General features: G+C 41.5%; 1 protein-coding gene across 2 annotated transcripts in view; it reads right to left on the bottom strand.

Moving 5' to 3' along the window:
• UBE2Q2 (ubiquitin conjugating enzyme E2 Q2) overlaps positions 1-24,857 on the bottom strand; it is a 68,119-nt gene that overhangs the window by 5,103 nt on the left and 38,159 nt on the right. For both annotated transcript variants that reach the window (XM_027840722.1, XM_027840723.1), the window contains exons 5-11: positions 23,214-23,354; positions 18,168-18,252; positions 14,592-14,652; positions 12,823-12,913; positions 10,680-10,738; positions 1,185-1,233; positions 442-537 (exon numbers count right to left, since the gene is read on the bottom strand). In XM_027840722.1, coding sequence (XP_027696523.1) covers positions 442-537; positions 1,185-1,233; positions 10,680-10,738; positions 12,823-12,913; positions 14,592-14,652; positions 18,168-18,252; positions 23,214-23,354 — 582 coding nt within the window. The remainder of the gene's footprint in view (positions 1-441; positions 538-1,184; positions 1,234-10,679; positions 10,739-12,822; positions 12,914-14,591; positions 14,653-18,167; positions 18,253-23,213; positions 23,355-24,857) is intronic.

Raw genomic sequence — 24,857 nt, 5'->3', positions numbered from 1 at the left:
TAGCTGCAGAATTCTGGGTAAGTCTCTTTCCCTTTCTGAGTCTCAGTTTCTTTGTCTACAGTAAAATCTACCTCACAGGGTTGTTTGGAGGATCAAATGATAATAAGACTTTTCTCACAAGGTTGTTTTGAAGATAAAATGAGATAATTAATGAAAAACCACTTAGAAAAACCAAGTAACACATAAATGAGTGTTACTGTGATTATCCTTCCAGTAAGGAAGAAAGACAAAGTATACAGGTCTAGTCAATTGAAAACCAATCTGAAATAAAATCTCTCTGATGTGAAGAAAGTCAAAAGGAAAATTATTCAACTGACAATTTTACTACATGTAACTTTTCAGAACCCCATCGGTTATTTCTCATGAAATAGGCTCATTTTGTATTCTGCACTTAAGTGGTAGTGGGGAAGGGGAAAAGGGGGGCAGTCTGGATAAAGTTACCTTATTAGCTCCAAACTGTACTCTGGCTTTTCCTTTGACTAAAGTGGCGTTGATCTGCATGATGACCGACTCTGTTGAATAGGCACTACTCCAGCCCTAGAGGAGAAAGGAGAGATGTCTCCAAACATGTGGTGACTCACTTTGGGACATCTAATTTGACAAACATACTGATGACTGTAAACTCCTTCTGTTATTCACCAAGGAGGAGAGGTATAAATGAAGTCTGTCAGTTTAATAACTGCTTAACACATGAAGCTTGTAACGAAGAGGAAAAGGCCAAGTTGAACGCGTTTCCAGACCCTCAAAAGACAAGAAACTATATCATAAGTAGGTGACATTTATTAATAACTGAAAATTAAAACTTGCCTTTAAAGTTAACTTTTCACATTGATTTGATCCTGCATGAAGGTCCTTGTCAGGCCTCATTCTGCTCCTACCTGAGAGAGCACAAAGGCTTCTAGGGCAGGCTGGGTTTGAGGCCCTGGGGGTCTGGCTCCTCCCTGGTGGGGGCCAACAAGAGGCCTTCATTGTTCCTGGCCACCAGGTTGCCAGGGCAGAGAGGTCAGAGATCGGGTCTCACTGATATAACCATGGGCTCTTTAGGAGGATGGCTTCATGCTCTTACCAGGGTGTCTGAAGGGCCCACACTCACCACACTGTAATTTATCTGGGGCTATCTCATTTAAAACTACTAGAACTTCATACTGCACGTGACAAAGAAATGTAACACGAAATACATTTACCTGTTTTGTGAGAAGTTCCATGCATAAAGCACCGCCACCCAACACGTACCTTAAAGAGAAACTAAGAGTCAGACTTCATTCTCTACTTGTCAATATTTCTTTCTGCCTCTACTGAAAATTTATACTAAAATCCCTTTTCACTAAGGCCTATATTATGTCATAGCCTAAGAATTATTCCCAGTCAGAACTTTAGGAGAAGGCAAACAAAAACATTTTACATAAGGTCTCCTTATATAAGGCCAAAGGTTGGTATTATCCAGTGAAGTTTCTGATTTCCCTTTTCACTATCACAATGTGTCCTCTCCTCACACCACATTTTCTTTTCATACTGTCACTCTCTTCTACTTATTTTCACATTACCTTGTTTTGGTTACTTGCCTCCTTTTGATGTGTCCTTCCCAAACCCTTACCCCTATTCAAGTCTCTCTCCTGGCCCTGAGGAACTCTCTAGGAATCCAAGAAAACCTCCAGGAAACCAGCCTGGCTCAGCACCAACGCAGCGCCACAAGCCTGGCATCACAAACAGGGCACCAGACTGGGAGTCAGGAAGACCTGGGTGGATAGCCTAGGTCAGACGTTTACTAGGTATGTGATCCCGGGCAAATCCCTACATTCTTTGTGCCTCAGTTTTCCTCATCTGAAAAATGAAGGAGCTGGCCTCAATGATCAATAAAGGTCCCTTCCAGCTCTAAGATCCATAGGTCCATGTGCTACTGCCAGTCTAACTGCCCTCAAACCCATTTTGTACATTATCAGCAGATCTTCCTGAAATGCCACTTATACCACATCACTTCTCATCTCACAAACCTGCAATGGCCCTCCACTGCCTAAGGATCGAGCCTAAGCCCCTCACGTGGGCATTCCCACGCTCTCTCCCTAGAAGCAGAATGACCACGACATCTCTGCTCCCCCAAACTTCTCCCATGCCCTGGAATGTCTCTGGGACCTTTTGAGATCTCTCTAAGTCACCCTGATGTCTGACTCTTCCATGGGGCCTCCCAGATAGGACCACTTTTTCCATTGCGGACACACAACATGGAAGCGGGGGGGAGGGTAGAGCCATATGATCCAGTTAGACTCTGAATTCTCCCTGGGGCCTATCCCACAGCCTGGAACACAAGACAGGACCCCCATTTATGGAATTCATTATTCATACATGTCACAAAGCTCAACACATGTGGATAATTAAATTTAAGAAAGGAAAGCATGAATTTTTTTAAACAATTCTGAGCAAATCAATATGTAGCATATGACTAACTTAGGTAGGGGGAGTTTCCTATGCAAATGGAAAAAAAAAAAACCCCAGATCTGGTCCGATCATCTCTCACTATCCCCTCCCGAATAAAAACAGAAAAGACAAACTAACAAAAACAAACCTGAGCCATCTTTTGAGGATTAATGACAAAATCTGGAAAAGCTCTGAGTTTTGTGAAAATGGATGTGCTCATCAAAGATAACCGTCATTCCAGTACTGATGAATGATTACCAAGAATTTGGTATTCTCTCTCTCCTCCTCCTCCGCACCCCCCCCTTGCCCTCCCCCAAGTTATTTCGTGTCATTCAAAATTTACAAGTTTTAAGAGATGTAAGGCGGATGTCTACCTGGTCAGGAAATGGTGTCCAGAGAAATTAAGAAGAAAAATAACCAAACACTTCTCCACAAGAGGGAGTGCATGGTAGCAAAGGGAGAACTGGACCTAGTGTCTGGAGGTCTGGGGTTGAATGTTACCTCTACAGCTTAATATCCACATAACCACTGCGTGTTTTCCCATTTGGGGGCCATGGTTTCCCTTTCTGTAAAATAAGGCCAAGACGAGCAATTTCTACCATCTCATCCTAACATTTTAAGTACTTCTTCCATATAAATGCAGAAGCCCCCAAAGGGCTGTGCTCTAGCTTTGCCACTTTCTAGCCACATGCCTCACAGAGAATTGCCCTCCCTCTCCGGGCCTTAGTTTTCCCATGTATAAAATGGGAGGTAGGTGGAGGATCTCGTGCTAAGGCCTATGATTCTGCCTGTGACCTCGGTCTCATGTAGCTAGTGTCTCTTCTAGCCTCCAAACAAAGAGTTAAAGATGCCGGATGAGCCACAAAAGAATGCGAGGACAGCAGAAGAGGAGGACAAGGCCCAGAGTCCCCTGTAGCAACATACTGTCGACCACCACAAGAAGGATGAAAGCAGCATCTTTAAGAGGGCTCAAAGCTCACTTAAAGGGGTTTAGACATTCCAGGTAAGAGAGAGTTGTGTGCCTGGGCAACTCTTAGGGAAAGGAGAAGCTGGTCGGCCTTGCCACCTGAAGAATAAGTTGCCTTGTTTTAGATGAGTAGATAATGGAAACCTTGAATTAGTGCTGGAAGTCCAACAAAGTATGATTTAATTTAAGAATAATAATGTTATTTGAGTCAACAACACAGCAGAGCAGCAAAGTGGGCTGTCCAAATCTTTTATGACACCCAGCACGTCGAGCCCTGACGGGGCTAATCACAATCCCTGCCCAGAAGGCTAGAAGGAGCGTGGGGTCAGTGACAAGGCTATGCTCTACCCAGCTCAACCCAACATTGCCTCCCAAAGGGTAAGCAAAGTCCCAGCCCACTTGACAAGTCCAACAGCGGATCACTGAGGATCATTTCCTAGGCTTCCAATAATTTACACCGTGGATAATCAGAAGGTGACCATATTGCAGTAATGATGACAGCAACAATTAGCGCATGAAGGTTAGCTAAGCGCTTTTGTGCTTTATCTCATTTAAGTTCATCCTCCTGACCTTGTGAGGTAAGTATTCTTATCTTCGTTTTCAGATGAGCAAACTGAGGCTTAGGGAGACTAAGGTATCTGCCCAGGATCACTCAGCTAAGAGTGTTTGAGGCACAATTCACCCCTAGGCCAGAATCTTTCCACTGTAGCCACTGCATCTCCCTTTCTTCTATCAGACCAAGTGAGGCACTTTTCTGCTGAATGGTGACATGCTTCATGTCATCCTCCAATATGTCAATGAGCTACAGCTTACCTATATGGAAAGAGGAGTTAATGTTTCCAAACCACACAACAATGTTTTGGGTCAAGGATTACTGATACAAGGTCCAAGGCAGGCTATGTTCTTGGGCCAGTAGAAAAAACAATTCTGGCCAGTCAGCAAAGCCTTTGTTAAAGATGTGGTTTCAAAATTACATTTTGAAAGCTGAGACAGTTGTGTACTGGTATACAGAGAAAGTGCGAGTGGTCAACTCAAAGCTGAGGAAAACACAAGGCACGATAAAATGATGTGTTCCACAGCTGTCCGAAGGTCTACATCACAGAGACAAGACTGCCCAGCTCAGAAACCATCAACAACACTTTCATATATAAGGGGGGGAGGGGCAAATTGTGAGCCTGGCCACTAAGGCACTGAGTATACCTTTCTCTCCTTGGCAATGCTATTTTCCTACATGTACCTGACCTAGAGTCTTTTCCAGAGTACGTTTTGCCCCTTCCTGCCTTCAGATTTTTGCTCATGGTTTCTGTTCCCCCGCAACAAGTGATGATGGCTCAAACTGGGACAGGGCCTTCTGGTTTACAAAGTCCTTAAGGTGCATTAGCTCAATACCCCCACCTTACCTATTCAGCATGTTCAATTAGCACTTATTACAGATCTACTAGTTTGAGGTGCTGGGGAGATAAAGACGTAAAATGACAGCCCCTGACTACAAGGAGCTTATACTTAGCAGGAGAATAAGACACAGACCCACATAATTGTAAGACAAGTTAGAAAATGATGCCACGTGGAAGAGAAGTCAAGCAGGGTGACCTGACAGATTCAGGGTGTGATGGGTCAGTTCTGGTTGTGGAGCTGAGGAGGGTCCCCGAGCTAACCCCCTGCTGAAGGACAGAGCCAGGCAGTGGGCCTCTATGGCCTGGCAGTAAGTAAATGCAAAGACAAGGCAAAAGAAAGTAGGATTCAAGTCAAGGTCCTTCAGATCAGTTTAGCGTCAGCGTGAGCACACGAGGGGGCTCAGGTGAAAAATGATAGAAACAGCATTCTAGACAGACTGTAAAGGTCCTTGAATGCCAGACTCACAGTTCCTGAGGGGAGTTTCAGGGGAGTCACTGAGGTTTCTGAGCAGAGTAATGACCCAAATGTGTTGGTGCTTTAAGGAAATTACTTTGTCACTCTCCAAAGGACAGGAAAGTAGTCAAAGGTCAAAGAGTTTTCAAAAGAAGAATGGTAAGCCCTGAACAACTGGAGAAATTGACCCAAATCACTAATGAGAGAAATGCAAATCAAAGTAGCTTTGAGGTTTCAAATCACATCCAGAAAATGGGCAAAGATGACAAAAAATGGAACCAGGAAATTCTGGAGAGGCTCTGCAAAGGCAGGGACACTAGAATGTCATTAGTGGAGCCATACTCTTCGGCTCAGAGATCCCGCTGCTAAGAATACATACCCCAAGTTGGTCAAATACAGAAGGTCTGATACACCAATGCCAATATATTTATAACAACACTTTTTTAAAATAACAAAGGACTGAGGAATGGCTATGCAAATTGTGGCATACAAATGCGGAGTACTGCCGTACTGTAAAAAAGTTGGTAAATCTGAATATAAGGAGGAATGTGGAAGACTTGTATGAACTCAAGGAGAACCAAATAGAAAAAACAACAAAAACTAGAATGGAACGTTCTGTAATGATGACAGAGCGTGGCCCCACAAGAGTCATAAAAACACCTCTCCTTCCTCCCCTTCTTTGCAGGAGGAAGCATGTAATGGGGGACTTGGGGGCTACACTGGTCAGTCTTGATGAACCACCTTTTCTTTGTTATAAGATGGATTTCTAGATGGGGAGGGATGGGGAAATATTGGGTAATGAAGGTGATTTAAAAAAGTATCTTGCTTTGGAAGAGCAAAAAGGATTAGAGAGAGGGGAAAATCTAGAAGGACAAACAGTTGAGAGACTCTTAAGATAATCTAAGCAAGAGGTGTCAAAGACAAAAAAATATGGTGGTGACCATATTAGTGAAAAGGAGAAGACGGATGCTGACAATACCAGAGTCAAATCAATACAAGCTGGTATTTGATTGCATGCACCCAGTCATTCACTCCAATAGTGGCTGATCAATCAACAAGTACATTTATTAAGTACCTACTGTGTGTCAGGCACTGTGCTAGGCACTGGGGATACAAAGAAAGGCCAAAAAACCCCCAACAGTCCCTGCTCTTAAAGAAAGTACCTATTACCTATAAAGACAGCATACAAATATTTAGGTACATACAAGATATGTACACAGTATATGATGATAATCTGAAAGGGGAAGGCATTAGCAGCTGGGGAAACCAAGAGAAACCTCCTGACCAAAGTGGCCTTCAAGAGGAATCTTAAAGGAAGCCAGGGACAGGAACTGGGAGGAGAAAACAAGGGGCCAAAGCATCCCAGGACGCCAAAGCAAAGGCGTGGCAGATCTGGACACACGACATAGAGAACTGAGTCCAAGGAACTCCAAGAAGGCCAGTATAGCTGGATCACAGAGTAAATGAAAGGAGCAGGTTATGAATAGCTCTACATGCCAGAGGTCTTTATATTGATCTCATACAAGCGACAGGGAGCCCCTGGTGCTCCTTAAGCAGAGCAGCGACTGAGTGGAGGACAGACTGTTGTGGGGACAAGAGCCAAGGGAGAGAGACAAACCAGAAGGCTATTGCAATAGTGAAGGGGAGCAGTGGGGAGGACCTATACTAGTGTTGGAGTTCTATGAATGGAGAGAAAGGAACGTACACAAAGGTAGAAGGTAGAAACAAGATTTGGCAACGGCTTGGGTGTATGTGGGCAGGTAGGGGGTGCCACAGTGCCTACAGGGCGGGCCTGGAGTCAGGACAACTCATCTTCCTGATCTGAAATCTTACCTTAGACACTTACTAGCTGTGTGACCCTGCTTGCCTCAGTTTCCTCATCTGTAAAATGAGCTAGAAAAGAAAATGGCAGACCACTCTAGTATCTTTGTCAAGAAAATCCCAAATGGGGTCATGAAGAGTCAGACACAACTGAAATAATTGAACCATGGATATGTGGAGTAAGAGCGAGTAGATGATACCAAAGCTGGGGGTCTTTGTGACTGAGAGGATGGTAGAACCCTCAAGAGTGAGGCAAGTTTAGAAAAGTGGAAAGGTTTGGAGGGAACATGAGTTTTTCTTTGGACATAGGGAGTCTGAGATTCCTATAGGACATGCAATGTTGAGGTGTCCAAGAGGCAGTTGAAAATGCATGACTAGTTCAACAGAGACCCTAAGGATGGCTATATAAATCTGGGAATCATTTGCATAGAGAAGATCACTGAATCCATGGGAGCTGATGAGATTTCCAAGTAAGAGAGGACAGAGTGAAAAGGGAAGGGGTGCCCAGGGCAGAGCCTTGAGGGACACACATCTTTGAATCTGTTCAGCTATATCACATCTAGTCTACATCTCTTCATCTTTCCCAAAAGAAGAGCATGAAATACTTGACTAAACATTTTGTTAAAATCTAGATTAAGTTATAGGCTACAGCCTTCCCCTCACCTACCAATACAGAGATCGTGTTTAGAAAGGACTAAGACAAGTCCAGTATGACCGGTGGCTGATGAAGTCATGTTGGCTTTCTGTAATCACCGTTTCCCTTTCTAAAGGCTCATCAACCATCTTTGGGATGAATCTTTCTAGAACTTTTCCATGAATCAAAGTCAAGCTCACTGGCCTAGAGTTTGTCCCCTTTCTTTTTCATTTTGTTTTTGTTTTTTAATTGGGACATCTGCCTTTCCTTCTCCAACCGTGTGGTAACTCTTGTTTTCTGTGACCTTTCCAATAGTACTAACAATCAATTCATAAGCCAGGTCTTTCAGTACTGCAGGATGTCATTCATCGGGGTTTTTGAATTCTATGCTGAAGGATGGAAAGTTCTAAGCCCCAATTCCTCAGTGAAGCCCTCCTGGATTACCCTCTCCAGCACTGCTTTCCTGTTACCCCTAACCCTGAGCTCAGCAACCATTTAATTTTCTTTAATAATTAATTTGGTAATTAATCACCCATTTAGATTTATCTTATACTATTATCCTTGAATGATTTAATTAACATAAGCTCTTTGAGAGCTGGAATTTTTTTTTTTTTTTACATCTCTACACTCTCTAAAGTGGCTAACAGAGTATCTTCTACATAACTGGAGTTCAACACACCTAAGTGGAGTGAAAATATTAGATTCCAAATGCCAAATTTTAGAGAACAAATCACTATTACATTTATTCCTAGTCCTCACTGGGAAGGCAGTAGACAATGCTGAAAAATGATATTTCTATTATTTTCTTTATTCATCTCCCTCGTCATATAATACATTTATACATGTATCATACCTCCCCATTAAAAAGCAAGTTGCCTGAGGGCAAAGATCTAGAAGATGAAGGGGTAGGTGTACATGATTTCTACTGGGTCTTCTAGCTAGAAGTCAGGATTCTATGACTGTGGCTTCTCTCTCAGCACTCAACCCAGTGATTTGTGCATAGTTGGTGCTTAAAAGTGCTATAGTGGGGATACTTGGATACTTGGAATCCCTCTGCACCCTCCTAAGAAGGCTGATTATAAAGCCCAGAAGCTTAGGTAGGAGGTTCATGTTTTCTGGAAAAGCAGGGCAGCTAGAGAGCCTGACTCTTCAGATTGAAGATGAAGTTTTTAATTCTACTTTGAAGGATGGAAAGTTATGGTGTGGTGCATAGGGAGACTGCATAAAAGACCAGAGAGGTCAAAACAAACTGACTGATTTTTGGAAGTGTTATAATTAAAACTGTTACAGCTGCCAAAGTGGCTGGAGGGCTGGGGTGAGGCTGGTCTGGGCAGGAACGGGCTTTGGTCCGGGCAGGAACGGGCTTTGGTCCAAGGATGCAAAGTCTGATACCACTATTTCAAACTTAAAGAAAACTGTGAGGACTTTTTCCCTGGCTCTGTTCCCTCAAAACAAACAGTCACAGGACTACTGAAAAATACAGGGAAGCTTTTTGTCGTATGTCTATTGCTCATTTAGACTAAATATTCTTACAATATTTAAGGAGTAACAACATGGAATTTAGTGAAATTAGAGCACCTTGAGCAATCTACATGACGTCATTCTGTGGTGATCTGAAGGAGACTTCTTCTTGATGTGTGTTTTGATTCCCTCATCATATCGTCGATGGGAGACTGATCTTTTTTGTCTCTTATGGCTCTCCTATGCACCCTATGCAGGAGCCAACCCGAACTGGAATCCCATTAGAGCATGGGATCAGACGTCAGCTACCAGGTGAGTGAATGTTTAAAAAGCAATACTGAGAGGTCTTGCACTGATTATTAAAGCAGAGGCAACACTGAAGGGGCTCTGTACAATGACATCAAACTGTATTTTAAAAGCCCCTCACCTCCTGAGCTGAGCCTGAGAAGTGGACACCATGCTCAAATAAGTCCAACAGCATGTCTCCAGCACAGTCCAGACCTAATCTGAACATAAAGTCAAAGTCTACAATATGGTAGGATCTCCGAGGACCCAGAGATGGGCAAGGAAAGGGAATGTGCTGAATGCCTCTGCCGAGCAGGCTATAGAAGCCGTTACATGAGACAGTGGGGAACACACTTAGGATAGAGAGGCTGGAATCCAGGCGCTGATGCTCCCTGGCCACGTAAACATTCAGGTCAAGGCAATCTCTTTGAGACTTAGCTTCCTTACCCATAAAATGGTTTTGGAGAGAGAGGTAACCTCACATCTTCACACTCCAAATATAAACTGTTAACTCGACTGTCTTTCAGCAGTCAAGAACACCACTCACATGGTTTATATCATATAGTACTTTAAGGTTAATAATATTTTCCTTATGTCAACACTATAAGGTGAATAGCCATAATTATCACCCCCATTTTACAGGTGGGAAAGTTGAGGCTAAGAGAGGATAAATAACCGGTGTCCAGTAATCCAGCTAGCAACTGAGAGAGCAAAGATGAGCATAAATCTTTTAATTCTAAGTTCTCTGGTCATTTCACTAATTCACGTTCAAATAACTGTTGATGTTCCTGAAGAATTATATGCAGCACTTACAATTCAAAACAAAGTAAGTGGATGGAAACAATTCTCCATCCAGCATGAGTGTTAGCCCTTGAGGTTCCCTAAAACCCTTCAAAAGCATTAACTTAGTCATTAAAAGAAGTGAATCCAGGAATATAACTTTCATAACCTTTACGTAACGTCTATCTGCAACACAGTAAAGACAGAAGTTCTGACCAAACTGCAAGGCCACACTTGTGAAGCAGTACATGAGACTCATGAAGGTTTTTTTCATTGCACCCCAAAGCATGCAGCAGGAGAAGAGGACGTGAGGGTGCCATTCATTCACTCTCAAGTTACTCCTCAACTTCTTCTACCCTCCACATCACAAATGAGTGAAAATGTGAGGCCCATTAAGTCTTGCCAAACACACACAGACTCTGAACCCTAACCACTCAACCTCTCGACACAAGTGAACCCAAAAAAACTTACCCTCCTGAGAGGACAGGAGCCACCACACGAACAAAAGGCGGGTCAAAAGGGAAGTTATCCTGAAAAGGAAACACAAGCCAGAGGAGACGATAGCCTTAGAACACTTATATTACTATAAAGTTTGAAGAAACAGCCTCTAGGGGGCTTGGAGAAATTTTTGTTTAGAGTTTCAACAAACGTCTTTTGAGCTTTGTTAGACTCACTATTTTCCGCTAAGTGAAAGCCAAAAAAAACAATGAAAGATTAACATACTCTAAGCCAAATGTTGAGCCTGCAAACTCTGTGAGATGCTAGTACACAAGATGAATCAAGAGAGAAAAATGAGGTTTTTCTCCTCCAATCACTGTTATAATTACTATTTGCCATCTCTCCCCATCCAAAACAAAACAATTTTGCCTTGATAATCAAAGGCTCCAAAGTATACGATTTTAACTCCCAGATGGAAAGAAACGTCCAAAATCACGCGCCTGAGGATTGGGGAACAAAAGAGAAGAGTGGAAAAAGCACCAGCCACACGTAAGGAGTTTGCTTCCAGGTTCATAGGAGGCAAAACAACGAGGTCATCCCTCCCCTCTAATTAAGGTTAGGTTTAATTTTTAAAAACTATCCCCGGGAAATTCTCTCAGCAAGTGTTCCTTAATCTCCCTCCTCACTCCTGCTTTATTATACAGAGGTTTCCTGGTGCTGTTTTCTCTTCATCTCATTCTCTTGAGACTGGTTGGGGACATTGAAAGGAAAAATTCTAACATAAAATACAAAGACTACACAAAAAGGGACAATAGTTTTTTTAAAAAAAAAGTTTAAAAAAAGCCATAATCTTGCTAACAGTTTGACTAGAGGAGAAAAACCACAAAATCTGTTTACAAAACAATCCCCTAATGATGTAACTGTGTATAAATAATTTGGGTTGGAGAGAGCCAAGGTCCTCATGACCCTGAGAACCCATCTGTAGGGCTCTGGCCACATCTGTCTGGTAATAAGGCTCAAGTGAACAACACACCAAAAACAAAAGAAAAAATAGGGGACAGGGGGCAAAATATCAGCGTCTTCTGAAGCTACAAACACACATTCCAGCAGGAATATACAAAGACCTAGGTCTGAATTCTCCTTCTGCCAATTACTAGCTACATGTATAATCTAGGTCAAAAACAACCTTCCTATGCTTCTTAACTAGGGGCGAGAAGCCTGCGGCCTCAAGGCCACGTCCTTGGGTTTGGAGTCTAAGTTTTACAGAACAAATCCTTTTCTTTTTTTTTTGGTGAGGTAATCGGGGTTAAGTGACTTGCCCAGGGTCACACAGTTAGTAAGTGTCAAGTATCTGAGGCTGAATTTGAACCCAGGTCCTTCTGACTCCAAGGCCGGAGCTCTATCCACTTCACCACCTAGTTGCCCCTAACAAATCCTTTTATTAAGGGGACTTGTTCTGTGAAGTTTGGATTCAAAGGGCCGCACTTGAGGACCCAGAGGGCCACATGTGGCCTCGAAGCCACAGGTTCCCCACCCCTGTATCTTAACATATAAAATATGAATAACGATATGTGAACTACCAGGAAGTTCTGAGGATCCAAGGAGTTCATCCCAGTTAAGTATTTGTAAACAATAAAGCACTACATAAATGTCGGTTATTCTGAGAAGGTAAATTTATTGAATTTAAGCTATAGAGTAAACCATTAAAAGTTGAATGTTATTGAATGGAAGATAAAGGTAAGTAAGTCAAAGATAAAGAGTCAGTTCTAGTTAGATCTTTGCTGCATGCCAGAAAAGCTAATACATCTCTAAAAGATCGTGTTGATGATTATGACAAACTGGTCCTAAAGAACTAACTCGAGTTTATGTAAGTCAAGGGGATAGAACTGTCAACATTTTACATCAAGTGATAACTTCACAAACAGCTGGGAAACCTTTCTATCTAAATGATAACAACCAAAAGTCTGCATTCCCACAGTGCTTCTGAGTTTACAAAATGCTTTCCTTACAATGACTCTATGAGGGAGATGGTATGAATATTATTCCCACTTTAGAGATGAGGAAACCAAGGCTCAGAACAATTAGATGACTAGAACATAGTCATACAGCAAAACATTATCTCTATTTTGCATCAAAGTACTGACATCTGACTTGGATTTTAGTGAGATTTTCTTACCTTAAAAGAAAAGTTAAGCAAAATGTATTCTACACCTTCTTTGTCTTTTAAGACCTGAAGATCGTGATGTAATGGACTGTCAGGATCAACTCTAACGTGAAAAGATAGCACATTTCGGTTAAGAATGAATCACAGAAACAGTTAGCTGCTCATCCAATCTGGTTTCCTATGAGAATTAAGGGCGCAAACTGGAGTTTTTCAGCCTCACTCAGACAAGTGGCCACAGCATCATGGGGAGGTGCAGGGTTGTTTTCTGAGGGTCTGAGGAAGCTGTGGCCATCTGGTCAGTCTTACTGGTTACAGCCTACCTAAAGGTCACCATAAAAGCCCAAAGGGCGATACTCTTCTTGCCTCTATCACAAAGCACTCGAGTCTTGTCAACCCCTTTGTCTGCATCAGCAAGTGGGATACTGAATAATGGGAGGTTCTCTAAAGCTGCTGAGTACCACCCAGAATTCAAATGTCATTTGTTTCACACAACTTTTCTGTACCTTATTTTACTATGTCAAAGTAATAGTATTAAGGATTCACTGGCTTCCTCTCTCCAAAAGAGACTAAAACTGAAATAAACAATCTAAGGAAAACTCTAATTATAAGGCTAAATTAATTGCATAAAATAACTCGAAACATTTAGCATTTCCTACCAACATTTTACCTGGTACTGCCTAAAAGTACCTTCAACGGCCAAATAGTTTTTGAAAGGGTTGTGTTTTAGTCACAGAAAGGGCTATGACCAAGGAGGAAATTCAATGCTCTGTGTAGTCTAAATCTCTACTGCTGAAAGGCAACCCCTACAGCAATGAGATCATAGGTCCAGCCTCCATCCCTAAAAGTACCTACAACTGCTCATGGGGTCGTCGACTCCCAAGTGCACTTGCTTACAGCCTATATCTTGATGATCCTGTTTAATCTTCTTAGAAAGCAGGTGATCCCAAACCTTGAGTTAACTTTGAGAAACAAATTCTTTTTCAAGTGGTAGGAGTACCAAGTTCCATATACAGCACAGTTTTGGTTTTTAGGGAGAGGTGCTACAGGATTAAGGTGCCTTAAAATTAAATATGGAAAGCTACAGGGCATGGCATCATCATTTAGTATTCAATTAAATGGACATTTAATACGAAGCTACTGTGTCCAAAGAACAGTGAGCCAGACACTGGGAATGATATAAAGCTAGATAAAACACAATCTGCTGCCTTCAGGGAGCTTACAGTTTAATAGGAGAATAAGAGATACACTTCTTTTCAGCACTCTTTAAGCTTTCTGATTTTCACACACATTACTCCATTTCCTATCCCCATTGTTACCCATGCCTGGAATGTACTCCCTTCTCATCTCTGCCTCAAAGAATCCTCTCTCCCTCCTTCCACGTGATCCCACCAATTACTAGCACCTTCCCCCCTTCTCTCTACCTACCTTGTATTTATTTTGTACAGATGGATGGATAGAGAGAGACAGAGGGAGAGACAGACAGAGAGAGAGGGAGAAGACAGACAGACACATGGACATATATACACATTGTCTCTCCTCAAAGACTATAAACTTTTTGAGAGTAGACATAGTTTCATTTCTCACATTTGCATCTCTGGCATTCACAACAGTGCCTAAGCACAGGTTGAACACTGAATAAACACTTGTTTATTTACTGGAATGACTAAAAGTAAGACATCACAAATTGATTAGTGAAGTATAAGTCAAGTACTTTACAAAGTCTAGGGTAGAAAAGAAGGTTACCACTGACCAAGCAAATAAAATCAAACAAAAACACTTACTTGAGAAGTTTAACATGCCACTCATATAAGCTGTCATTTACAAGCTCCACTGAATAAATTCCTGTAGAGATATTAAAATAAATTCATTATTCTTCATCTGCTGAATTATTTCCCTTGACAGAAGTTAATATTATAAACATTCATCAACTTCTGAAAGACTGCAATTCAAACATGGGTCAGTTCTGCCTTGTTATATCTATTCCAATATAAAAAGATGATTAGGCCATCTGATTAAGAATGTATTCTTTCAACCTTAACTTCATTTACCACCAAATAAATAGCAAGTAAATGGAGAAATGGGATGAGAAAGTATACAAATAAATACATGGTCATGCTTATTTCTTTATCAGTTTTCTGGCTTTTGGTTTTCAAAACAGGTAAAATGGTAGCACTACACTAGGAAGACACTAAGTACAATTTAGTGGCATGTTGATTTATAAACATTTTTATTCCCTTATACAACAGTAGTAGAATTTACCTGAGGCACAGGTTCTGAGATCACATCAGTAAGCTACAAATCATCAAGGAAACTAAAAAATCAATATCAGTTGGTTTGGGTTTTTTTTTTGTTTCTTAGAAATTGGCCCCAAGACTCTAAGTTCTTTATAGCAATAGAGCTTCTAGAGTGTCAATGTTGACTGGCAAGGAGCATATGCTTGCTGAGTCACAGTTAGTGATCTCTGAAGGGCCACACGGCAGGTACCGAAGAACTCAAGATGGTAAACGAGGCCCTGATTTTTTTTTAAGAGGGGAGGAGCATGGAGTCAGCAAACTGTAAGTGTCAGTTAAAGTCTATTTCTGGCAAAATTCTAGACAATATTATTAAAGGGAGATAGTTCCAAAAGATGAATTCCATACTATTAACAATTACATGAAAGATAGTTGCAAAACTATTAACAAGAGAAACACAAATCAAAACACATCTGAGGTCTCATCCCATATCCATCAGATTGTCAAAAGTGACAAAAGCTGGGAACAGTGTATTTTTGGGTTACTGGAGGAAGGCAGGCATACTAATAAAATTGGTGGTGCACCTACAAAATGGATCAACCATTTGGGGAAGTAATTGAACACTGTGCTAAAAAAGTGACTTAAATATCATATCCTGTGACTCACAGATTCCAGGGTCAGGCAAATACTCAAGATTAAAGAAACATCCCATATACACCAAAATATTTACAGCAGCATTTGGATAAGAAACACAACAATGAAGAATTCAGGGAAACATACAAAGATTTCTATGAACTAATGCAGAGTGAGGTAATCATTACCAGGAAAACAATATACATGACAACAATGTAAATGGAAAAGAACACCAAACTGAAAGTTAACATTGTAATTAAAATGATCAAGTTTGGCCTAGACAAGAATTGAGAAAATGCACCTCCCTCTCTTCACTGCAGAAGTGGAGGACTATGCGGTAGAATTTTGCATACAATGTGAGATACAGGCAAAAGGGTTGGTTGGTTTTGCTAAACTGTTTCTCCCCCCCCCCCTTTTTTTTTAATAAAATCTTTGTTAAAAGGGAACATGGACTGGGTAGGAGAAGGCTATAGTCAGAAATAAAATCAGATGCAATAACAAAACGCATCCATTAAAAAAAAAATTACTATGGCTTTTATCAAACACATGCCATGCCAAACTAACTTAATTGTTCCTTTTAACAGGGTTATTAATTTGACAGAACATGGAAATTGTGTAGATGTAGATTACTTAGATTTAAGCAAAACATCCGATAAAGTCTCTTGTGCCAAGTTTGTAGAAAAGCTAGGTAAATGTGGGCTAAAAGATAGTATATTTAGATGGATTCAAAATTGGTTGAATTAATTGGATATTGACAAAAATGTTAAACAGGCTCGAGCCAAACACAAATTCCTTTGCCACTCTAATGGAGAACTCCCTTGCAGACCTGGTTTGATTGGGCCTCCTTCAAGGGAGGTCTCCAATAGAGTGCCACAGGGTTTTGTGTTTGGCTCGGGCCTGTTTAACATTTTTGTCAATATCCAGGATAAAGGCCAAAATGGCAGCCTTAAACAAAGCTATACATGTGATAAAAGAGGATTTAGCAAAATGTTGAATGTTTAGAGGATTATATAAAATTGGATAAAGTTGAAAAGAGATACATGTCAAATCTTTCAAGAGGATTCAAAAAATCAACTTCACCAGCTCAAGATGCCAGAGGGCAGAATGAAGCAACAAACAGGAGTCAGAAACAGGAAAACATAGCCTTGATGGAAGGAAAAACTTCACGACAATTAAAGCCATTCCAAAGAGGATGATGGCTCCAGGGTGGAAAGCTTTCTCTTCCTCCCTGGAGGTCCACCAGGCATAGGTGACATGATCACTTGGGAGCCATAAGGCAAGGGGAATTCTTCTTCAGCCATAACTTGGACTAGATGATCACTGAGTCTCATTCACCTCTGAAATTCAGGGAAAAATAACAACTATAGAAATGACAGTTAAACTATAAAACACCTATCTTTGAAAGAGCTGCAGGTAAATGCATTTTCTCTCATGAAAGACATTTCCTAGGACTTCATCTAAATCCTTTAAAAAAAAAGTTGCTCAAAAATTTCAAGCCAGATATTTCTCAGTAGTACAGTTTTCTGCATACTATTTTTTTAAGAGGAAGGAGTAAGAAGGATGAAAGACCTTGTACTTTCCCAAGACAACTTCCATTGATAAGTGAATCTTTACAATTTAAAAAATAGAAATGTAAGATAATTCAGGATTCAAATGCATTTTTAAGGCCTCTACAAAGCCTCTATAAAAGCGACCAGTGAATTCAAAACGCTAAGCCCAGAGAGGCAGTGGAAAGAGGATCTGATCCTTTGCTGAATAGGCTTTTTTTTTTTAAACAAAAAGTCACATGATTTACATCTGATCACATGGAATTTTCTGAATGATATGTTTCAATCATATCTTCACATAATTGTACAAATTACAGTTCACTTCTGCTTCCTGATCCTTAGTGGTTTTCAGATTTGCTGTCTCCATATTAGAAGCAAAAAATGTCAGGACATGGAAAAATTGCTTTGTAATTGATGGCAAGCAGAGAAAAAATGCTAAATTTTCCTAAATGACTGAACAATACACCAAAATCCTTTCCTAAATGATATGGAAAAAAAATAAGTAAAAACCTGAGATGTCAACTTATTTGGAAAGTACACAAAACAAAAACATGAAAGTTAATGAAGTTTAATTGTTTTACTTGCTAGATGGAATGATCACTTTTTTTTTTCTTTTCTTTTTTCTTTTTGATCATTCTTTACATAATAATTTTTCATCCCCCAAAGAGACAGATAACAAGCAGTTTAAGCCATGTTAGGACTAATATAGGCCACAGACTGCCAGACCATTGGAATAATATTCATGAAAATACCATAAGAGTTTAGCTCATACTGTTCAATTACCTTTACTTGCTGGTAAAATATTTAAACTTTGGTCTCACAGCCTTAAACACAAAGTTAATGAAAATGTCTAATCTGTCATGTTAGCTTATCACAAATACCACAGAAAGGGCAGAGGGTAAGGGTGACAAGGAGGGGTCCAGAAAGGCCATGGAAAACTCTTTACCTGTTTTATAACTCTGTGATCGATATATATCCCTGAGCTCTTTCATGAGTCTGTCTGAAGCCTGTACTGACCCAGACACTGCACCCTGAAACAGAAAAATCAAATCAACCTTTATTGGGACTAATAATTCAGAACTCTCACTTTGAGGCTGTTAACAAGAACATACCATAAGGTGTAAAGGTGGAACAGATCAATACTAACGAAGAAGTCAGAAATTAAACCAAATGTCAATAGGTAAATGTGTTTCCAGGAACAACATTTCGTATAAGAAGGCAGCCACTATTTGCCGACACATAATCTATAATTGCCTAGAATTCTGTATAACACAGGTCTGTCCTACACCCTCTCCAAAGGATTTCATTTGCAAAAACACCTTATTTAAAACATTCTGAAGCCCAAGGATGGTGTTGGAATGACATTCTAGTGGAAAAAAAAAATACAAAGCCAGCTGTTTTGTAATAATTCCTCATGCTCTGTTTTGTGACCACTGTAATCCATCTATTATGGCCAGTTCACATACACCACCACCACCACCACCACCACCCACCCACACACACCCACACCCCCCCCCCCCCCCCCCCCCCCCACACACACGAGAGACAGTCTTCACCAGGCAGATTTGGAGTGCCCACACTTGAAGCTTTACAAAGCTGAGCTGACGCTGTCAGAGCATGTGTTCCCACAGAATGTCCTTCGAGAGCCCCTGTCACTCCATGCCCCGTGAGGCTTGGCAAAAGAACTTTAGGGAAGGACAGCTATGTTCAGTATCACCTAAGCTCAAATACTACCAGCACACATCACGGTCACCTCAATTTATCTTTTGATCAAAGAGATTCCTCCCACTTAAGAAAGACCATATTACATGCTACCACCCTGGTAGAGAGGGAAGATACAAATTACAACCCATCTTCAAACTGAATCTGAAGTGGGGAAGGGGCAGTCAGACTTCAGCAATTCATACCCCACTATATATTTATAATCAGCCAAGGATTGGGCTAAAATGTACACTTTCACAATGAAGAAAGGGTTTGCTGAATAAATTAATATTGTAAATTAAAGACTCAAGAGGATATATTTAACCTAAAAGAGCCAACTATTTTCAAGGTTCCAAAACATAAACACACATGCACACAGATATATAAAAGAATGCAGTAAGTATTCATAATCCTTTGGAACACATTTGCCCAGTTTTCTGTCATGCAACATCTTATCAACCACTACTTTGCTTAACTATATGTATATCTGTGTGTATGTATGTGTTTATGTATATGTACATACATTTCTCCAAAGAGATATTTAAAAAATCAGACTTTTCATAATTTGAACTTTTTCCACCCAAATAAGTGAGCTTTCCCCTGTATAAAGATCCGCTTATTGTTGGTCCAGTCAGTTGTTCCAAGAAATAGCTATGGATAATAACAATTTGGAGGTCATCGGACATGATACTGTCACTTGATAAAATCAGGAGAATCCAGTCAAGAGAACTTACATGGCTTGCTCAAGGTCACATGGCTGGTTAAAGGCAGAGCCTGGAGGAGACATCAGAAGCAGAGTAAACCAGAGAAGACGGGGCTGGATTTTGAATTTTGATGACCTGGGTCATCAAATCCATCTCCAACACTCACCCAGCCTTTTTAAGCCTTTGTTCCTTCACCTGTAAAATGGGGCTAACAACACCTGCGATACCTAGTTCATAAGGTTCTGAGGATCAAACAAGACGCTGCCTCCTCCAGGAGGCCTCTGCCAATCCCAACAGATCAGACTGATGGACCTTCTCACCTGCATCATGTACTTGAGAACTCAATGATTTTCTTGCCCATCACTGTCTGGTCTGCTGCCTTCTATGCTCTGGCCTTCATCTTTAAAGTCTACCACTCCCACCAGAAGCATCTTCTCATGGCACTTGAGGCGCTGTGCCATTTCAGCACCTTGTTCATGGGCTATTCCCCTGTTCCTCTCCAAGATTCCAAATCCTGCCCAGTCTTCAAAAGGCCCGTTTTCTTGGTGATCCATCCCTGGCTGGCTCTCCACACAGTCATCGCTGCCTTCTCTTGACTCCCGAAACAGTCACTGTCTACAGCCATCACCTGACCCTCATGGGCTGCTCCTTCAATGCTCCCTTTACATGGACATCCAACCTCCAATTAGACTGTAAGCTCCCTGGGGCCAACAGGTTCTACACCTCTCTCTACCCTCCATGGTAGCTTCCATATTGTGAACATTTAATAATTATTCATTGAATGAGGAGCACAATATTTTGGTATTTCTCAACTACAAATTAAACAAGTACCATTGGATCTTAGAACTAGAGCTGCAAGGGACCTTAAGTCATCTATACCAACTCCTTTATTTGACAGGATTAAGTAACTAATTGGTAATTAGCCCAAGGTCACAGAATCAAGCTTTAAGCTCTACAGGCTAAAGAGGAAACTCCCAGTTCTATTCTACTAAGCACATAATTTTTGTGTCATTGGAAGACCAACAAGAGGTTAAAAGAACTACTATTACTTTTCTAGTAAAACGGTAGCTTTTACCATTCTTATACCTCAGGGAACAATAAAACACACTGACTAAAACGTCAAATAGAAGGCCCCAGAAAATAAAGAACTTGGCTGGTGTTTGTTTTAATAAAAAGTCATGATAAAAACATCACTTCATTAGGTTCTCTTTAGCCCGAGGAAAAGCATCGTTTTAAAAGCCAATCATCAAGAGAGAAAGAGAGGTATGTGTGTGTATGTGGGGCGTGTGCGCCCTAGGGGGCAGATCTTCTATAAAGGATGGTCCCATGGAGCTGGGCTCTGCATGCAACACCCACAAATATCAAGGCTCAAAGCAAATATAAGCAGAGATTAGATAATGACCAACCTTCTCCGGATGAAATGAGCTTAGAAGAGGGACTGGAAGCCCTTCTGGAAAGGCTAACAGTTGTTAGACAGTGGGTAGGGGTCTATGCAGAAAGATGGCCACTCCCTAGCTTAGAAAAGGTCCTTGCAGGAGGCAGATAAAACAAAGACCAAGTACAAAGAGGGCATCCTAGTTTTAAGACTGTGAAAAACAAAACTAAGGGGCTACATTCACATTGAAGAGTAAAGTGATAAACACCTGTTCACTTAAAGAAGGAACCTGCATGTTACACGATTACAATGACACAAATCAAGGTCTTTGTGACTGTGAACAAGTCACTTAGCTTGAGCCTCAGTTTCTCCATCTGTAAAACTGCTGATTCACTTGGCACTACTGCCCTCCATGAGGATCTAAATCATCATGATGTGAAAAAGCTTAACATGTCTAAAATCTGATTCTTCTAGACCCTGACAGTGTGCTTCTTTCCCATTTCTCTCTGTGAAAAGGGGGTCCTCTACACTCCCCCAGATGTCAGGACGGAGCCTCTTTCTGGGACATCATCTGCCTCTGTCCCCGTCTTACACTCCACCTTACCCCATGATCATCCCGGTCTACATGCTAATGACCATCGGCCTGGATCACTGTGACAGGCCACTGAGCCGGCCTCCCTCGTCCTCCTACCCAGTCCTTCAATTCATCCTCCTTGCTGGAGCCATCCTGAAGAGCAGGTCAAATCACGTCCCTCGACCTCCGACAGCACTTCTTACTTCAACTTCCCCAAACCCTTTCCAAATTTCTCTCTTCTCCGCTCTTGCTCACGCTATGCCACACACCCGGAATGGCCTCACTGCCTCCTCGCCCAGTCATTACTTATGAACATCTAATGGCTGTTTCAAGGCCCAGCTAAGGTACCACATTTGCTTCCCCCATCCCCATGGTCACTATCTCCACAGCTGCTTCTTCCCTCTCTGACTTAATGACACTCGGGTCTTGGACCATGCTTGTATCAGATTTTAACCTGTACTATATTTGCGTATATATCACCATCATTCCAAAAAGACAAAGACTATGTATTATTTATGTTTCTATCTTTCCATAAGCATAACATAACAATTGGCTCTGAACAAATGTCTGCTTGGTTTTTTTAAATATTTTTTTTGATACCTTTGACTTTCACACTGCCTAAATTTCCCCCTATTTTCCCCCCTCATTTTAGAAACCCATGACAAATGTTTAATGAATGAATCACCTGTGAAGAAAAATCAGACATACTAAAATTTAAAAAAAAATTTTAATATATATTTTTAAATTTTTAAATATAACCTATTCCTTATTTAAAAAAGCATACCTCACATAAATAACACACGTGAACTGTCCTTTCCCCTTGTTCTATTAATGGTGCTATTACAGTAGGCTAAGAGGCTGCCTCCCTCCTAGAGCTCATCCTGACAGCCCATGTGTCAGACGCCCAGTGTGGAGTCTTTGCTGTCCATATAACAATCCCTAAAAGAATTATCTGATGTCATTGGGAAGCTCTTTGATACTACTGAGAGCTCTTATTTAGGGATATAAACTTGAAGGAAGGATTCTTTAAACTCTTAAGAAAACTAACTCAGAACTCAACTCACCAAGGAAGGATCATAAGGAATTTTTATAAAAAGAAATGAATGAAAACACAAAACCGAAATATTTAAAGACACAAGTTTTTCTACTCCACATTCAGACAAGGCTCATAATACTAACTTATTTAGATGGAGGGGTAAATCACTCTGACTCCAAGTGCCTACGTGTGTATAAGCGCACACACAAATATACATACAAGCTATGCATATACTGACATACCTATGAGCGTGTTACATGATGTAGTTGGTAGAGCGCTGGCCTGGCTGCTCTTTAGTCTTGAATTCAGGCCCTGCCTCTGACCCCTTCTGGCCTGTGTGACCTTGGACAAAGCTCTGGGAAACTCTCTGGCACCCCGCCGCGTTTCAGAGAGAGCGCCTGCCTGTCCTGATCGAGGCCGCTCCACCCCCGCGTCCCTCGAGAGCTTCCCGAGTCAATGCAGACCTGAGTCCAGTCCTTGCCCCGACCACAAAGGGCAGCTTTGTAAACACGCCTCTCTCTAATACCTTATTGCCTTCTCCCTCCTTCCCTCCATCAATGTTGTGGGGTGTGTGTGAAAGTTTTAAGTCTACAAGAACTCACATTGAGGCGGCCTTGCCTCTGACTCCTCCTGATCCTCTCTAACGTCGCCAGGTCTTCCTTCTCAATGCCTTCATCCTCAGACGTCTTCGAGCCCACAGGCTCTTCTTCCTCCATGTCATAGTGATCTAAGTCCTCAATGTCCTTGAACGAGACGGAGAATGTCACTTTACTTAAGGTGGCTTTTGGGCTCACTCCGCTCAAAGAGAGGAAAGAAAAAAACACTTCAATGTTATGGGTTTTTCAAAGACAATCATCAGCAAGATGGCCTTTGGCTTTAACTTCACACCAGAACGCTTGTCTTCATTTCAGTTCAGCTCTTGCCTTCTTTTACCGCTCCTTTTAAAAAAGAAGATAAAAAAGGCTGGGAGCTTTGAAAGAAAGGGGATCACGTAGATTTGTGCTAAAAAATGCAACAGTAGCAAAACAAAGAAATACCAGGTCTTTCACATCTAAGATGAAAAGGGACAAAAGGTGGAAAGCTGACCCGGAAGCTATGAAGTCTTGGACCCAAGCCTGCCTTCTGACGCCTCCTGGCCTGTGTAACTCTGGATAAGGCTCTGGGAAACTCTCTAATTCCATGTGTTTCAGGGAAGGCGCCCACCTGTTTTGGTGGAGATGGCTCTATCCCCTCTGTCCCTCGAGAGCTCTCCACATCAACACAGACCGGTGTCTAGTGCCTTCCCCTACCACATTTTTGTAAGTACGCTTCTCTACCTTCTCTCACTACCTTCCCTCCTCTCTGTGTGCAGGTGCTGCTCTCGGCTCCGTCACATGAGCCCTCTTCAATTACTTTCTTATTTCTTACTCTGATCTGACCCCTGACATGGCAATATAGACCCAGTGTATTTCCTCACCACACCCTGAGCCTACTACTCCCCTGAAACTTTTTCACAGTTATCACCGACCTTCCTTCTCACCAAATAGCACGGTCTTCGATGTCCTCATCTTGCTGCGTTGTTCTCCATCTGACACTGTTTGTCAGCCCTTCTGCTCTTCATTCTCTGATGCTTGCTCCTCCCCCCTCCTGGTACATCATCCTCCAAGGGCACTTACTAAATGCTGATATCCCCCCAGCTCAGCCTCTGCCTGAGTGTTCTTCTCTCTCTGCCTATAGGTCATCATCACCTTTAAGGATCTCCCAACACCCCATCATTCTCAATGCACTGAAAGATACATTTATCATCTCCTCAAAACAGCTTCTCCTTCTCCAAGTCCCCATTTCTTTCAGTGAAATCCCATCAACTAAGCTCAAAATTTTGGATATGGGTGAATAAGAATAGGAGAGAGTCACAGACGGCACCAATCACAAAATCCCATTTACTTTTCTTCTGGAATGTTTAACAGTCATTCCTTTGGCCTTCTTACTGCCATCATTTTAGTCCTTCATGCTTAAATACTGCCACATTTTCCTAAATAATTTCTTTACCTCTAGCCTCCCCTACTTCCAATGTATTAGGTAGACCAACACTAAATGATTCTTCCTGGCTTAAGAGTGTCCCCATTACCCATCAGACCAAGCTGAAATTCCTCAGCCAGTTATTTGAGATCTTCTGTCCACTCAGTTGGTCAACAAGCATTTATAAAACATCTACTATGTGCCAAACACTTGCTCAGTGCTGGGGCTGCAACAAAGGGAAAAAAATA

The sequence above is a fragment of the Vombatus ursinus genome, unplaced genomic scaffold (assembly GCF_900497805.2).
Source record: "Vombatus ursinus unplaced genomic scaffold, bare-nosed wombat genome assembly UNPS02014847.1, whole genome shotgun sequence".
NCBI classification, from domain to species: domain Eukaryota; kingdom Metazoa; phylum Chordata; class Mammalia; order Diprotodontia; family Vombatidae; genus Vombatus; species Vombatus ursinus.
Note: the sequence above shows the minus strand (reverse complement) of the source record. Positions and strands in the feature narration are given on the sequence as shown.